This window comes from Motacilla alba, chromosome 5 (assembly GCF_015832195.1).
Source record: "Motacilla alba alba isolate MOTALB_02 chromosome 5, Motacilla_alba_V1.0_pri, whole genome shotgun sequence".
NCBI classification, from domain to species: domain Eukaryota; kingdom Metazoa; phylum Chordata; class Aves; order Passeriformes; family Motacillidae; genus Motacilla; species Motacilla alba.
The window spans coordinates 7,998,332-8,014,923 of NC_052020.1; the positions used below are offsets into that span (position 1 = coordinate 7,998,332).

Genomic DNA, 16,592 nt, shown 5'->3' on the forward strand with positions numbered 1-16,592 from the left:
TCAGGACTAAGAAAAAGTTGATGAAACTCCTGTTTTTCTATAGACTTGAGTGACGTGGTATTCCTGTGCCATGTCACACTCCTGTGAGCAGGGATATCGTGTGTCATCAGTCACCCCACTGTTGATGTCAGTGCTTTCTTCATGAAAATCCAAGGAATCTTTTGGCTTTTCTGGAATCTGGGATGTTTCAGGAATTAATTTAGCATGAAGGCACTAAGAACACACCAACATATGCGGGTTTGCAGCTCTCTTAGGTGAAATAATGCAATGTGTGCTCTAAAATCAGGTACCCACTCCACCCAATAATGTAATTTAAGAGTCCATTTGCTTAAATAAAGGGCATTCAAAGCCCATAGGGTGTAGTATTTGTGAATGAATGGACAGCACTTTCCTAATAGTGCCATATAAGACACAAAATCTGCCATTAATCAAAGTTCAGAAGAAGTAACACCACTGATGGATCAAATAGATGCCAGTGTGGCATTTTTAAAGCTTTTAAATTATTATTTTGCAGGAAGACATCACTCTGTCCTAATGGCAAACTGCTCAATGAACACCTTTCACCTAGATCTTCAAAGAGCTTCTGCTCTGCTCCTCAGTTCTTGTCTTAAAACACTGAAGAGCTGCTGTGCAGAATGAAGAGAAAGTTCCAGTGGTGAATGAATTTGTTTCTGCTTTTTACTGGAAAGCACAGAACTCCATGTTTGCATTTTGCCTTAAAAAAACTGAATAAACAGCGCCATGTAAAGTTACAGATATGAGAAATGCAAGCAACAGAAGCATCCTGAATTTAAAGAAAATGCCTGTTGCAATGAAGTCTTTCTATGCCAGACAAGAAATCATCTCGTTCTTCCATTTTGTGTTCAAGACTGTGAAATCTCCTAATTTCAAACTCTTTTAATGGTTCTATGGCCGGGATTTTTATGATCCTATCAATGGGCATCATCACTGAACCTAAACAGCACTGGGAATGGCAGACACAACAGCTTAACTCTGGGATTCTGGCAGGTGGATTTAATTGGCCAAGCTCAAATTCTTTCAGTTTTCAAATATCCTAAATTTAGAGCATGCATGCACTACATTTCAGCATTTGGAGCTTCTCAGCAGATGCCACAAATTCCAGCTATTAAGTCTGCTTTTAGTGCCAGCAGTGCTGCTGAGCAGCCTCTAGCTTTGCCTGCTATAGTGTATGAATTTCTACTGAATCTCAAATGAGAGTAATTAAAACGATTCAAATACCTCAATATACGGATGCAGGAGGTCTTTCAGCAGGTCACAGCTTGGCCTCACCAAGAGCAATGCTGACAGGACACATGGAAAAAAGCTCTTACCCTGACACCCTCAGGATGCTGTGGTCAAATACCAGCACAAACAGGAGGCCAGAGGCATAACCAATGCCCTCCTACAAAGCAACCTGTCAAATTACCAGAGTTTTATATCTATTTCTCATGGACTGTGAACTACAGAGTTGCAGATTTTATGCCCAGATGGCAAATGCCTGAGTAAGACAGCAGCAATATTTGTTTACACCCCAACACCTGTGGCACAGGGAGATGAAAAAACCCAATTGTCACTCAAGTCTCCATATCAAGTTATCTGCTACCCCATCTCTCCCTCTCTAAAAAGCCACACTTAAATAGTCTCATATTAATAGATTAGATAAACATTCTATTAGGGATAAGAGAATGAAGTTTTCTCTAGCTCAGATAAAACCTGTTCTTGCAACAGGCCCAGCCTGGTTCATGCTGACCACAGCAGAGGGAGCAGCTCTGGGCTTCCTACAGGAACACGGAGGAATTTCAAGCTCCAGCTGCTCTCTCAGCTAATGGCCAGCACGAAAACCAACAATTTTTGTTTCTAATGCCAAATGGCAAGGGTTTTTTTTTTTCTTTTCAGCCCTATTAAAATGCTACTGCCAAAAAGCAAATCTCAAACCACAGAAGCATCAACCAATCAATGATTGATACGATAAAAATGACAAAGCTAAACACGAGCCTATTCTAACACCATTGCACTCAATGGGCACAATTATTCTTTTTCAGCTTGTTGAGGAAAATATCCATATTCTTGAGTACCTGTTGCTTTAATAAAATGTTCTCTCAGCATCCAATGCTCTGCATTTCAAGCACAAAGAAAGTAATCAATAAAATGTTTACAACACATGGGACACACCTTTCTTCCCAGGGTTTCTACCTCAAAAGAACCATGAAGGAACAAAATTATTTGAGAAACAAACTGGCTTTCATTTAATTTTCTTTGCAGCAGGTGCCTGTGAGCCCTGAGTGTGAATGAAGCTGTACAGAGCTCAAATTTTGTTCCTATGCTGGGGCAAACTGTGCTCTCAGATGAAGCCACTTATCCATAGATGTCTTGAGTGTCTGAGCACAGACAGTTTAGCAGCCCAAAAGTAGCCCCAAAGTGTGTTAATTAAACTATTGTAACTTCTTGTACAAGGAAGAATGGGATGCCCAGATGGAAAGTCACTTAAGGCACATCTGTTTCTGTGATATTCCACTGCACCAGCTCTTCAGATATCCTTCCTGAAGAATTTGGCAGCCCCAACAGGGAACTGAGCACTGGCTACCTGGCACAGTGCAGGGCTGACAGAGGGAACTCTTAATCAGCCAGTCTGGCTGCTGGGAGCAGGATAATTACAAGCAGCTAAGTTCTGAGTAGGTTATGTTATAATTTCATGCTAACATGCTCCTATTCCTCTCAGACCATCTTCTGGAACTGCATCACAAACAACTCATCCTTTCCCACTGAAAATCTCCCCAGTTCTGCAGCACCTGTCCAAGAAGAGCCCCCTGCTTCTCCAGAAGGATCTTTTCCATCTCTGAACAAAGCCAAAGGGGTGAGGAATTGTTAATTGAATTCCTTCCAGCAGCAGAGAGTTTTCCAGCAAGCCTAGGAATAAAACCTTCTAGCTTCTGCCTGCCCCTTCTGTTCTCTAGACATGATGATGGACTTTCCAATCCCTGGAAGAGAGACCTGCAGGTACAAACTCTCCAGTGGAACTCGAGTTGCCAGTGGTTTGACTCCAGGCTGGAAATGCCCCTTCCAGCAGCATCAGCAGCAAAGCACAGCCTGGTGCCTCCTCTCTCAGCAAACACGTTAGACCAGCACCCATGGGATCAACACCAGGTGCTTCAGCCCCAGAAGAGTCTAAAGCCAGGGCTGAATCAGCTCAGACATGCAGCTCATTTGAATAGGATTTGTCTTGCAGAGCAGAGGTGCTTTTTGAAACACTCAGTGCAGCAGCTGCTGTAAAAACCATGTGATTCAAATGGTGCAGTTCAGCTCTGTAAGCGACCACGAGGTCAGGGCAGCACAGGGATGGGACGGGGAAGTGAAAACTGCCTTGGAAAAGGAAACCCAGCAGAGACACACCAACACAGGTTACCCCAGGGGAAAGCTTAGGTCTAATCTCCACAAGGGCAGAGAGAGAGAACGATAGCTGCTATTATCACAAATTACACCCAGAAATATTTGTTCTGCAGTGGAGCTTGGCTCTTAGCAATGTGTTATAAAGATGTCAAGAACAGTAACAGCAAAACCCCCAACAACCTGCCAGCCCTGGCTGCTGCACAGCAAAGGCTCAGCATTGTATTTATTTAGTGTGGCCTTTGTTAAAAAGCACCAGATAACTCCTTCCTCAGGAAACAGGCAAGTTCTGCAAGGGAAGGGCTGCAATTTAGTTCAATAGGAAACAATATTAACTTCAATTGGCAACAGCAATTACTGAAAAAGAAGAAACTTGTTGGCTTGTTACCATCACCATCCTTTGCAACGTGCACAGAACTTTTCATCCCCAGAATTACTGATTTTTCATTGTATTAGTTAAAAGAGCATTGTGCTGCTATCAGGAGGCTGTCCTTAAGGAAAGATGGACACAGGAAAGACAGAAACCTGCAAGAGTTAAGCAGAGAGGTGCAGACTCTCAGTCAGCCCTCTATTATTCCCATAGGCACTATCTAAAAGGTGGGAAAAGAAGCCAGAAGACCTTGCCTAACTCATTCCTGTGTTTCTGTAATGCTCTAACAGCTTTGTTTTAGGTCTCCCTGGATGATTTTCCTTTCAGTCTTGATGCTGGTTTGCTGCTCATCACAAGGAGCAAACAACAAACAATGCACAACCCAGGCTGCCCACGGGCACTGGAGATTCCTGGGTGCACCAGCCCCAAGATTCCAGGCAACTGAGTTGCCAGGCTCTCATCTTCTTGCACCTTCTTTTTTATCTGAGCAGATGGAAACTCAGGAGCAGGAGCCAAGAGCTGAACGTGGGCATCTCTACCTTAGTTACAGTAATTACTGGAGCTGTAATTGCAGGGTGGTAACACACACAAACACACACACACACGGTGCCTGTTGTCTCTTCACTGCTGAACAGCACAGCCAGAGATCATCCCTCCACTTCTCAACACTTTTACAAACAGGGATTTTCACCAGAAGTGGCTTTGGTCAGTGACGGCCTTTGCGGGGATTTCCACCCACACTGGGGTAAAACCACTGTCAGAGCAGAAAATTGTGTTTTTCAAACAAACATTTTGTAACTGACAGGACAAAGATGTCAGACACCTCACACTTCTCCAGGTGGGTGAGGATCAACCACTGCCTGCTGAAGAACCAGTTCCAGGGCACAAGGTATTGATTCCTGTCGAGTGGGAAATCACCAAGTGGAGAGATGTTAAACAGCTCTGAGGGCAAATACCAAAATTAGAACCACAGCAGCACAGGACAGCTGGGGTTGGAGGCACTTCTGGAGATCATGCAGTCCAAAGCCCTCGCTCAAAAGCGGGGCCAGCTGAGCACATTGCCCAGGACCACATGAAAAGGGTGATTTTTCAGGTGTCCTGTCCCACCTGTACCAGTGACACTTGGGACTTCTCAGAGCATGAAAAAGAGCAGCCAGGTCTCAAGACAGTTCAAAAACCTGACTTTTTTCCCCCACAGCATCACCCACAGCCTTTATCATCAAATTTCTGTTTCACTGTACTGTCTTTTGTACCTGTAATATTTCCCCTGTCTCTCCATGCAGTCTGCTCTGTGCTGGTCCAGTTCATACACAGGGAGAGTCTTCTCCTCCCACTTCTGCAGAGAATTTAAATAATCTGTGTTTGTATCACACCCCTGCTCTGAGACAGAAAGATCAGAAGATGCAGGGGCTCCTTTGGAAGCACTACAATAACAATACAAACTGCTTACAGCCAGCAACGTGGAAGAAAGGCTGGTCTGTCCCAGGTGTGAGATATGTAGAGGTGGAAAAAAAAAAAAACAACTGAGCAGCGCATGTTTATACAAACAACATAAAAGAGAGGGGGGAAAGTATCTAATTGAGAGTAGAGGGCATTGCCAGCTTCAGCAATTGCACTTGGATGGATTCGATCCTCAGGGTTTGCAATTAATTCCCTTCACCACTGCCAAGGTCATCTCTCACATTCCAGTTCTGCAATCTTTGAACTATAAAGAAATGAACAATTAAAAAAAAAAGACAGCCCAAAATACCTCAATAGCTTAAAAATACAGCTTAAAAATACCTCAGTAGGTGATGCCAGGCACAGAAAGGAATATTCCAGGAATGGAAGCGTAACTGGGGTCTGTCACCCACTGACTTTAGCCAGACTTGTTTTAATTCCCTTCCATTTAATATTCCATAAACACTTCATCCTGCGTCTCTCTGCAGCCTTTCAGTTAAAATACCAGGAGCACATATGCAGGAGTCCCACTTCCATGGGCTCTGACTCTGTCAAAATGTCATTTTTTTTTTCATTTTGATCTAGAAGCTACTGCTGAATATGTGCTGAGATGTCCCATAAACAGCAGGAAGGTGAAAGCTGCTCATCATAAATGTGCTAAAGCTACTCACTTCTCTTTTTAAAAGGAAAGATGTTCTCAGATCTCAAAATTGTGCAATATATTCGATGTTTTGAACTATTTAGTATGGACTCAGCAAACAAATGATCCAGCCTAAGGTCAGGAACAGCAATGCCACTGAACAGTTAAATTCAGTCAATAGATACATGTGGGCTGCAGCTTACTGGCCTCTGAAATAGGGTTATTCATGTCATCTCCTTGTGAATGAGCACCTCAAAAGCTCAATTAAGGTTGACATTAACTGGTCAAAGTCTGAAAAATGCATGGTAGCAGCCTTTCTCCCTGTGTTGGTGAAGGAAGTTGATCTTATCTGTTTATAACCTTTTTATTCTTCTAATAAATCTACCAGACCAGGCTTTCGTGGATAGCAAATAGCTTTTTTTTTTCCCTTTAAAAAGGGGAGCACATTTATATGTGCCCTTTGCACAAGCAATGCCCTAATGGCACAGTTCACTGCAAGGCTTCCTTCTCTTTCCCTATATTTAATCACTATATTCCTATCAAAACAGCTCTGGGGGAAAGAATAAAATCAATGGACTGCGGCATGGGGATGGGGCTGGAATGTGTGGATCCATCTTTCTGTTGACTTCAGGGATACTCTTGAGTGGATTTAAGTACTGTTAAATTCTGCAGGATCACAGCATTTTGCTCTCTCAAGGCAAATGACTGGATCAGGGTCTGCTTTTATTATTCCTGCCCACCTATTTTTGAGTGGTGAGGCAGCTGCAGACAGAATGGAAAGACACTCAGAGCTCTCAGACAAGAGACCCCAGAATTTGTTTTATTGCAGACCTTTTCAAAGGAACTAAGTGTATCAAGTTCTGCTCCTGATACTGCATGGAAACAATAGGGTATGGCTGTAAAATAAAAGAATTCAGACATAAATACATTAAAGTGGAATTAGGAAAGACTAGGCCACAGATAAATCTAAAAGACAGGCAGTGATGTAGCTATGGCACTTAATAAAATTCCATAAACCTGCAGTTAAAAGGAGCAGAGGGGAAAAAAGCCTCATGACAGATCAGTGAGAGTCTGGAAAGATCCATCTGGAGAAGAGATTTGTCCTGAAAAGCCTCAACCAGCTCTGAAAGCAGGGACTCCTCTCAGTGATGGTGGGGATGCAGCTCAAGCAAACACAGGTCTCAGCAACAGGCTCTGCAGGTTATTCCTGATTTTCCTTCCCTTCCTGCCAGCTGGGTGCCCGTGCTATGCCAAGCAAGACTTTTTGGAGACAATTCCCATTAATAAGTGGGCTATTAATATTCTCTTTAATCTGAATGAGAATCTTTGCGTAAATGTGATCCATGTGACCGAATCACTCCTGTCTCAAGCAATTCCAGAAGGAACATTCAGTCGTGGCAGGCATTTTTTGAACACAGGGAAAGAACCCAGTGAACCATGAGGGAAGGAGCTGCAGGCTCTAATTATTTCTGATGATGCACCTAGAAATCATCGAGTAAAAAGGAACTAAGTATGATCAAAGTCATGTGTTTTTTAAAACATGGAATTTAGGAAATATGATGAGGAGACCGAGGGTCACTAGGGATTAAAAACCAGCCATGCCATAGGGGCTCTGTATTTGCATTGACCACTGCAAACCAACCAATCAATCAATCAATTCTGCTTGGCAGGGCAGGATTTTTGACACTCTACCAGGAAGAATTAATTTAGACCCAACTCTGGTTTCTGTTCCAGCCAAAGTAAGTCTAGATTACACACAGGACAAAAACTATCAAGTGCTCCAGCCAATGACAATTTACATCAATAGTTCAGACATTGGAAGAGTAGAGTATTTAAGCAAAGAGCACTGAAAAACAGCATGAAAGGGCTGCAATCTTTCCTTCTCTAGCATTGATATATCTTCCTTCAGAATCAGATGCGTTTTTCACCCTTGTCCAATAAATAACTTGCTGGGAATATTCCACAGAGAAAACCCAAGCAGGCAGCTCAGCTCCTTCCTCTTCTGCCCAGCTAACAGAGGAGTCCTCTTTTCCTGCCTGACCCTCCTGAAAAATATGGTTTCCATGTTTATCCTTTGGCTTTGGATCATGAGAGGTAACAGATGTAATGGGAAGACTCCTGTTGGAAGCAGAAGACAAATCCAGGTCAATTTTTGAGCCTGGTAGGTAAGAGCAGCCACTGAGCTGAAGGTAGGATGAGCAGCAGCCTTCCTGAAGGATTGTGAGAAACTGAGTGAGGCCAGGTTTGTTTACAAGCAGCAAATCTGGAGCCTGCACATGGCAAACCTAGAGCTTTCTCTTCTCCTAAGAGGTGGCCCCTGGGCTTCTTCCAGTTTTCCAGCTTAAGAGCTGTGAATTTCCTTTAAATTGACAAGCCCCAAAATTTCACTGCTGGCAGCTGACAAATCCTCCATCAGCTCTGGAATTTCCCTAGTGTTTTGCTGGATTTCCACTGACAGGCTCAAGATGGGTACAGTCTGTGGGCTTCCGCAGATGTAAATTGTTTTATACTCCCTCCCTGATGTCTGGCATAAAATAATGCACCAGCAAACCAGACAACATGTAAAACTTGGCACTGCTGCAGCAGGGACAGCTTGGAAAGGCCTGACATAGCTGGATCAACAGGCACTTATGGACAAGCCTGGAATGAGCTCCCCAATGTTCTACAGACCAACAGTACCAACAACAGACAAAAATTTAGAGCTTTTTTTAATAGGGCAGCTGGAAGGGGAAGAAGCCCAGCCTACCCAAACCCACAGATAATCAGCTACACAAGGAAGCAGGATCCAACTTTTTTGCCTGTTCTTAGGTATTAGATCATGCTGACTTTCCAACAGTAAGTGCTGCAGGCAGATGATAACCAAAAAGAGACAGGATGAGGGCAGTCAGTGGTGTCTATTCCCAACTTTAAGGTTGGACCACTAGGCCAAGTATTTAACCCAGGGCAGAGCAATGCATTCAGCAGTAAAATAAGCCTAAATATTGACCTCGATTTGGGCTCCATGGGAGCTGACAAATACTCCCCAAGATAAGCATCACTGTGAGAGCATTCCTGCCTTGACACACCATTAAAAATAAAACAAAAGCTTTATATCCCACTTGGGGAAAAGTGAAAAAGGAGAAAGGAACTTCGTTTACCTTTGAATGGCTCTTCTCAAGTCACAGTATCCCAAACAATCCCAGCAAACATGCTCTGGGACATGAGCTCACTGCAGGAGCGCTCCCAAACTCAGCCTGCCTGACATAAGCAATGGGAGAAATCCCAGAGCAGGAACAGAGTGAAGAAAGCAGAAATGCCACGTGCCTGGTCCAAAACCACATAGCTTGACCCCTAACACAACACAGACTAGGATCTCAGAGAAAATAAAAGTATCTTATTGCCCAGCAGAGGCCTTTTTTTGCAGCAGCAGCACAGACAGAACTCTGCTGACACGGAAAAGCTCCGAGCCTCCGGGCACTCAGGTGTATCCTCACTGAGCTCCTGCTCACCTCAGGGTCTAATTCCCTTGCCAAAATATTGCACCAGTGGCACTCTGTGTTTGCAAAACGCTTCCTCAGGTGTCCTGTTCGACCCCAAACAGCAGATGGTTTACTGTCTGTGCAGCAAACAAGGTCATTCTGGGGTTCTAAGTGGGCCATGGCTTGGTTGCACGGCGAGCAGCTGCATTCACTTAGGAAATGCTTCATGTTTTGTCTAAGATACCTGACTGCTTTCTAATTCTGCCTCCTCTCCTCCTCCTGCTTCAACACTTCACCTCAAGGTGCCTGAAGCAAACATCCCCAATCCACAAACTCTGCAGAGTTTCAGCCTACTGGGTATCCCCAAGCATCCACGTACTCCAGAGAGCTGTACAGATGACTCCATCCACCCCACTGCTGCAGCCCTCTCCAGCTTCCTCACCTCAGGTCTTTTGCCAAGGTGTTTAGCATGGATAAAAACCCACTTGTGTGGGTTGAAACTGGCTCTGTTCACCAGGGTGCCTCAAATCTGCAAGTGTGTCTGTTTTCGTACCCTCTGCAGTTTGCTGCAGGGTAAGTGCAGAAGCTCAGCCAGGCTTTTAAAAGCCCTTCACTGCACGTGACAGCCTCCATTAGGCACGGTTTCAGAACTGAATCCTAGGCTTGCATTCATGTTGAAGTGAAGATCTTCCAGGCCCTACAGTGTTATGATTTTCACAGCATTCTGCATGGCAGCGTGACACACAGAAAGCCAAAGTGCACAGCAGATTGTCGGCTCTGTGGATGAACGACTGCAGCTCCTTCCACTGAATCAGCACGGATCTTCCCCAAAACCAGGTCTCACCAAGCCTACAGCTCTTTGCTGAATTTCAGATCAATAGATGTACAGATTTAGGCAGGAGCGTGGGGACTGAAGCACAAACAAAAGCAGAACAGGTCAGCGTTACTGTCCCTGCTCGTGACCGGGATTTTTCCAGCAGAAAGCGAGCTGGGGCCGCAGAGCACGGAACACGTGTGTTCCAGAAAGTGTATTCCACAAAGTGAGCACACACACACAAAAGAGCAGTGCCCAGTTTGCAGCTGATTTAGCACAGCTCAGGGAAGAATAAAAGAACGGGGCTGCACAGCCTTGCCAAGTCACATTAGGTGAATCAGTGCCCTCGTCTCTCACGCCACGAGTCCGGCGCCTCGCACGCAGCCTCGGCTGCCTCTCTCCTCCTCGGCCAGGAGAGAGCAAAGCACCTCCTCTGCAAAGTGCTGCCAGCAGGATTCATCCCCTGCCTGTGCTAGATATGTGCCCAGAGCTCAGGACAGCGAGACACAAACACATCCTGCAGCAAACAAAACGTAGGATTGGATGGGCAGTATTAATTTCATTTCCAGCTTCCATAAATTTTTAAAAGCCAGTCCTTTAAGTGCTCTGGTTGTTTTCTTTTTTTTTTTCTTCATGTCAGTTTTTGCTCCATTTTAATATATCCCCTTTAATTTCCTTTACAGCTAAGTACTGGTCAGAAAAAATGGCAGAAATTTCCCTTACCCCAGCTGTTGTAGGATCTAGTGAGGATTTCAAAACAGAACAGAGCCGCAGCCTCCAGAAAAACTCCGGTGAACCATGTGAAGAGCATTGTTTGGGAGCAATTGGAGAGATAACTGCTCTCCTGATTTAACTCATTTATTATCCCCAGTGTACAAAACAAGTAGCTGCAGTAACATCATTACACTGAGAGCACTGAAAAGAGCACAGAACAGAAAGCCTAATCTACATTTCTGATACGAGCTGTGCAGCAGCCTCAGCTGCACCACTGTGGGAACCAGCGGCACAACTTTACACAATCTGGCCTTGTGAAAACTTTTTCTGCACAGTGTGCAAAATAAACAGCCTTGCAGTGGGTAGGGATAACCTAGATTAAGGTTAGTGAGCACAAAAACCTGAGCCACCAGCAGGCTGAGGTGTGCAGCCACAGTTCTGTCTACTCCTGTTTTATTCAACTTAATTCCTCCTGAGTCTTCATATCTGTACATCTCTTCTCTCTCTTTGTAGAGTTCTGCTCTTTTTGAAAAGATTTCAGGGGAGGATCAAACAGAAAGGCAATCTTTTTTTTACTCCTGTAATTAATTATTTGTGTGTTACTATGATTTCATGCAGATTTCAGAAGCTGGGGCTGAGTACAGTAAAGCCCATGTTATTTACAAAACTACAGAGATGTTCTCCCTTCCCTGCTCACCTGTCCAACAAACATTCTGCTTTTTTGTTTTATGAGTATCGCCTCAGCACATCAATACACCGGGAAACTTCCCAACCACAGGCTGCTTTTGGGAAGGGCCAGGATGGAGCTTTCCATCAGCCTGATGTCCAGCAGGCCAAAAAGACAACCAAAAAGCAAGCCAGAATAAATAATGGATAACCAAATAACAAAACTTCCCATTTAAGATTTCTGAAGTGAACAGAAACTTGGATGTGCACTTGGAAGCGGGGAAACAAGTCTGGAGTAGCCTGGGTATCCCTACAGAATGCAACTGGGGACCAGGAGCTGCCTGACCTGTCCAGGAACTCAGCTCTGAGGGCTCCTCAGCTCTCCTGTGCCACCCGCCTGTCAGGCAGCCTGCCAAGGGGCTGGGCAGGAAGGAAACCAGGGAGGCTTCCAAGAGCAAAAACATCCCGCTGGAAAATTTCTGACTGCTCTAATAATGGCCCTACTTTGAGAGTTGGTCACGGAGCTGGCAGAAGGCAGGGAGACCCACTGCCTTCCCTGGTTAGCTCCTGACTTCCTGTAGAAATTTTTTTCTACTCCAGACACACAGCACCAACTGAAGTAATCCTCAAGTAGGATGTTCATCAAACCCCTGTTCATAAATCCCCTGAACCCTCCCCACAGCAAACAGTGTGGCTTTTCCCCAGAACGATGACAATTGTTAATTGGCACCATTCAGGAGGTAACATTTTCTTTGGGAAGGCCTTTCCTGCTTTAGGCAACCACATGTACTTTTGGCAAGGTCTCCAGACAAGCCCTGCTGGCAGCACACAGCCTTGTGCCTCGCTCGGAAAGACCGCACGAAAAACCAGCTCACTTTCCAGCTCCGATTCCAAGGCTTTGCAAACTTGGCAGGGCTGACAACCTAATCTGGCCTGGCTGCAGGAATAACTGATGCCTCCTAGGTAGCATGCCACAAACCTGCCCTGGAATTGCAACAGAAGGAGCCCTTTCAGCCTGCTCCGTGCCCGCTCCCAGCTCACCGACCTACCGCTCATTGCTCAGCGTCATCCGCGGAGGGTCCAGGTTGGGATTCTCCATGGACTCCATCTGGGGACAGCGTAGGAAGTAGTAGAGGGTGTGGAGGGCATCAGGGGACCAGGAGATGGGCTGCTGCTGCCGGGTTTGCCGCACAGGGCTCATGCCGGGCCGGATGGTGTTCAGGCACTGCATGTGGTGCATGGCTCGCGAGACCAAATCGCCTGCGCGCACACACAGGGAGAAAACACAAAACCATCTCTTTATTAGGCACCCACAGTGCTTTCAGTCATGCTTCTTGAACAAATCAAAGCTCTCACAGCTCAGAGGAATGTTTGCTGTGTGCACAGAACGTCCTCCACGAAGGCAGAGGGTGTCCTGTCCCTCAGGCTGCCACTTGGCAGCACTTTCTTTCAAATACCAAGTTTTCAGTTAGAAAACATGAAGTGCAACACCTCTCAGCACATTTTTTACAGTGAGCTTGCTGGTTTACTGCTGGTGTTCTCCTCTTCCCACCCACAAATACCAAAGTTTTTTGCCAGCCTACAAAAACTACTGATGTCCTTGTAAAATGTCCTCTGCCCAACTTGGAAGCGACAGTTTCACAAGGCAAAGTCAGTAGCATCAATACTTCACTCTCCTTTATTTAGGAGGGTGCTCCCATTTCTTCCATCTGGGTCATGCTGTTCTACCCTCCTGCCCAGGCACTTGAGACAAATTAGTGACATTATGTTCAAGACAGAAACCCCTTCTTTGATAGGTCTGCTGCTCCCATTCTCACTCCAGCTGCAGGTTTCTCCAGAACAGCCAAGACCTGACTCTCTTATTAAAAAGCCAATCTTTATCATCTCAAGCTGTGCCAGAAATCTGTCCCTCAGCATAATAAGAAGCTCAATCCAGGAGGTCTCTGGGCTTCTCATTCCTCTTGGTTTTTGAACTTGAGCCAAACTGCCTCTGTGTCGGAGCACGGTGGACCCGAGGAGGCCTCGACGAAGGTGACCTGGATCACACAGTTGCACTCAGAATTTTAGGACTGCAGATTTTTAAAAAGTTCCCAGAGCAATGAGCCCAAAGCTGGTCTTTTTGCAATAAGCTTGCTTTAGGCACAACCCTGTTTAATCTCCTTGTGTTGTGGCGCATTACAAACTCCAAAAATCTTTAAAAGCTTCATCTTTGAGTAGTGTGACTACCAACCAGTGAGCTGAACTATTACTATACTTAGCTAGGATCTGTTTTTTCCTTGGAAGAATCTCTGCTGCTTTATGCTTCACAGTCCCCCTCAAACTCTCACAGGAAACATTGCTCTATTGTGTCCAAAAGTTACAATGCTGGGAAAGGATGGAACCAAAATAGTCGCCCCATCACAAAGCTGGCTCCTGGGAAAGCAACCTGAGTTTAGTGGTGCCACATATGCATTAGCAACACCTCCCTCTGAAATTCTTGGGAAGTTATTATTTGTTCATTTATTTCTAAAAGCAATACACTAAATTTGTTAGTCAGAAGCTCTGGGGTTCTACCGTTACACAGGAGAAAGCCCCACAAAGCTACTGTACGCCTAAACATGACATTTTTAGTGGTTCAGACCAACGGGGTATTAAAAATCTCAGCTTGTAGTCTAAAGCCCTGCCACTCCTTTGTTGTACAGCACATTCAGCTTTAAGGACCCACTTCAGAATAATAAAAAAATCCTTCTAACAACTCTGCCTTTCCACTTCAGTAGCTCCAGGATCCGCACGTTTTACGAGAGCATCACGGATCCTCCAGTGCTGGTGCTAACACAGAACTCTGCATAGTTTATAGCAGAAATGCATCTGGAATTCAAATTTTCAGCTCAGAATAACGTTCCCTCTCCTTTGCACACTCACTCTATTTTTCTGGCAATGGGCAGCAACGTTTAAAAAAAAAATAAAAAAAAAAAAAAATAGGCAACTGTATCAGGAGAGCCATTCACTGGATGTACTGACCAACTTGGCCAGGCAGGGATGGGGGAAGAGGGAGAGAGGAAGCTGTATTCAATCCCAGGCCCTTGCTACAAATGTTCTCTTGTGTTCCAGGATAAATAGAGGTGTGTTGAAGGAATTTGAAAACCTCAAACTAAGGCAGGTTGCAAAATAAATGGTGAAACACACAAACTCCTCACTGGCCCTGGCATTCATTAGCATTCAGACCGTACAGGCTGAGAAAGTGATGCCAGCAGAAACGTTGCAAGGGGAAAAGTAGACCAGGAAAACACAAATCATTTTTGTTTACTTTAAAGGGGCTTTGTGAGTACTCTAGGAATGGAACATTTCATTTGGTCAGCTTTAAAAAAAAAATGGGAGCTGAACAAGTTTTTGTTACCGGAGTGCTCTCAGATTTTCTTTTTCCTTCGCTTTTTAAGTAACCAAAAAGATTTTCCTTGAACATCCCAGACATTTCCACTGCAGAAACACTAACCAAGAAAACCCTCTTGGCTGTCTTTGGGAGGTTTGCTGCACTTCACAAATGCACAGGAGAGCCTCCAGAGGCATCTAGGAAAGAGCATCTAAACCTCAGCAAAAACAAAAAGGCACATCTCACACTTCTCCAGGTGAATTAGACATTAAGCAGACTAATGAAACCAGCTGATTTTCATAAACAGCACCACCAGACAATTACACCTCACCCAACATCAAATGTTGCTCACGCTGCCAACAGTGGCAGCGCTCCTGCTGCCCCTCAACAGTGGAGGAGGGATGGGCTCTCGTGCCCTGCTGCAGGACCCCATGGTGGATTACAGGATTACATCCCAAACTTACTCAGTTCCGAGATGCTCCCGACGCAGGTGGCCAGCAGGGACTGCTCCAGGGTCCGCAGCTCCAGCTGCGCGTAGGCATCGGCCCGGCCATCGCTGCACATGGAGCCGTCGTGGTAGGGGCTGAAGTAGGCAGGGAGGGACAGCACACCTGGGACAGAGCACACAGAACACCACTTACAAATCAGCCTACCCTCTGTGTGGAAAAGCAAATCCCTCCAGGAGGGATACAGAACTCGCACCTTTCTCCGGGAATTTTTGAGCGGTTCAAAGGAAATCAAACAGCGCTGTGAACACTGCTGGGATGGCTGAAACAGGCCCAAGGGAGTAAGGCTGGATGTTCCTACAGCCTTTAAGAGCTGGAAACAAATTGCAATCGAGATAAAACTACATGAAAAGCTTTGGTTAAGTCTCTACTCTTGTTTATACAGCAACAGGGCCGCGCACACACGGCTCGCTGCTGAACAGCTGTATGCAGATCTCCAGATAGAAGGGCCTGATCTGGAGAGATGTGGAATATAGCCTGGAGTCCACCTCATCCCTGCAAGCTTGCAAACAAAACCAGGGGCTGTGCCAGCCCTTTGAACCTGCCATGCAGTTTCAGGTGCTCAGACTGTGGTTTCTGCATGTGCACACCTCTGGATGCGCCAAGCGACGCCCAGCAGTTCTGAGGCTGCCTGAATTTTCATCCCTGTAAATGACCCCCGTGTGAGAGAGAGAGATTAGGAAGGTAATTACACTGCACACACGCGTTTACCACACACATCTCCTCTCCTTCAAATCAGGACCTGATTGCTCAGTGTGGCACAGAGAAAAGGGGGAATGTGACCTCTGGAGTGGATGTGAGGCAGGGCGTGTGACAGAGGCTGGGCTGGGAGAGTGACCTGCCCTGTCCAGTGGCACCCTGGGGCAGATCTGGTGCTGCTGCATCCACAGGGCAGATGGATTCCAAAAAGCCACCTGCAGCCACTCAGTCATTATTCCTGTGCCCTCACTACTGCCCCATTTTTAATTACAGATCCATCTCACAATTCCAGCAACACCTCCCGGCCCAAATTTTCCCCAATTCCAGACAAGGCCACTCAGAGCAGCCACGACTGCCTGTGCTCTTAGCCTGCTGCATCCTGTATTTCTGATTTTTAACTTTGATCCACAGCAATACAGTTCAGCTCGGACCCACGTTTCCTTCCGCCCTCACCTCCCGACCCTGGCTCAGGCTGGGATGTGGAGATCCTTTACTCCCCTGGCAGTGACCTCCTGTCACATAGGTGCTGGGTATTGTTGCCCAACAAAACCC

General features: G+C 45.7%; 1 protein-coding gene across 1 annotated transcript in view; it reads right to left on the minus strand.

Moving 5' to 3' along the window:
* The window catches only part of ABTB2 (ankyrin repeat and BTB domain containing 2), a 111,729-nt gene that overhangs the window by 24,078 nt on the left and 71,059 nt on the right, over positions 1–16,592 (minus strand). The window contains exons 2-3 of the mRNA XM_038138043.1: positions 15,300–15,446; positions 12,536–12,746 (exon numbers count right to left, since the gene is read on the minus strand). Coding sequence (XP_037993971.1) covers positions 12,536–12,746; positions 15,300–15,446 — 358 coding nt within the window. The remainder of the gene's footprint in view (positions 1–12,535; positions 12,747–15,299; positions 15,447–16,592) is intronic.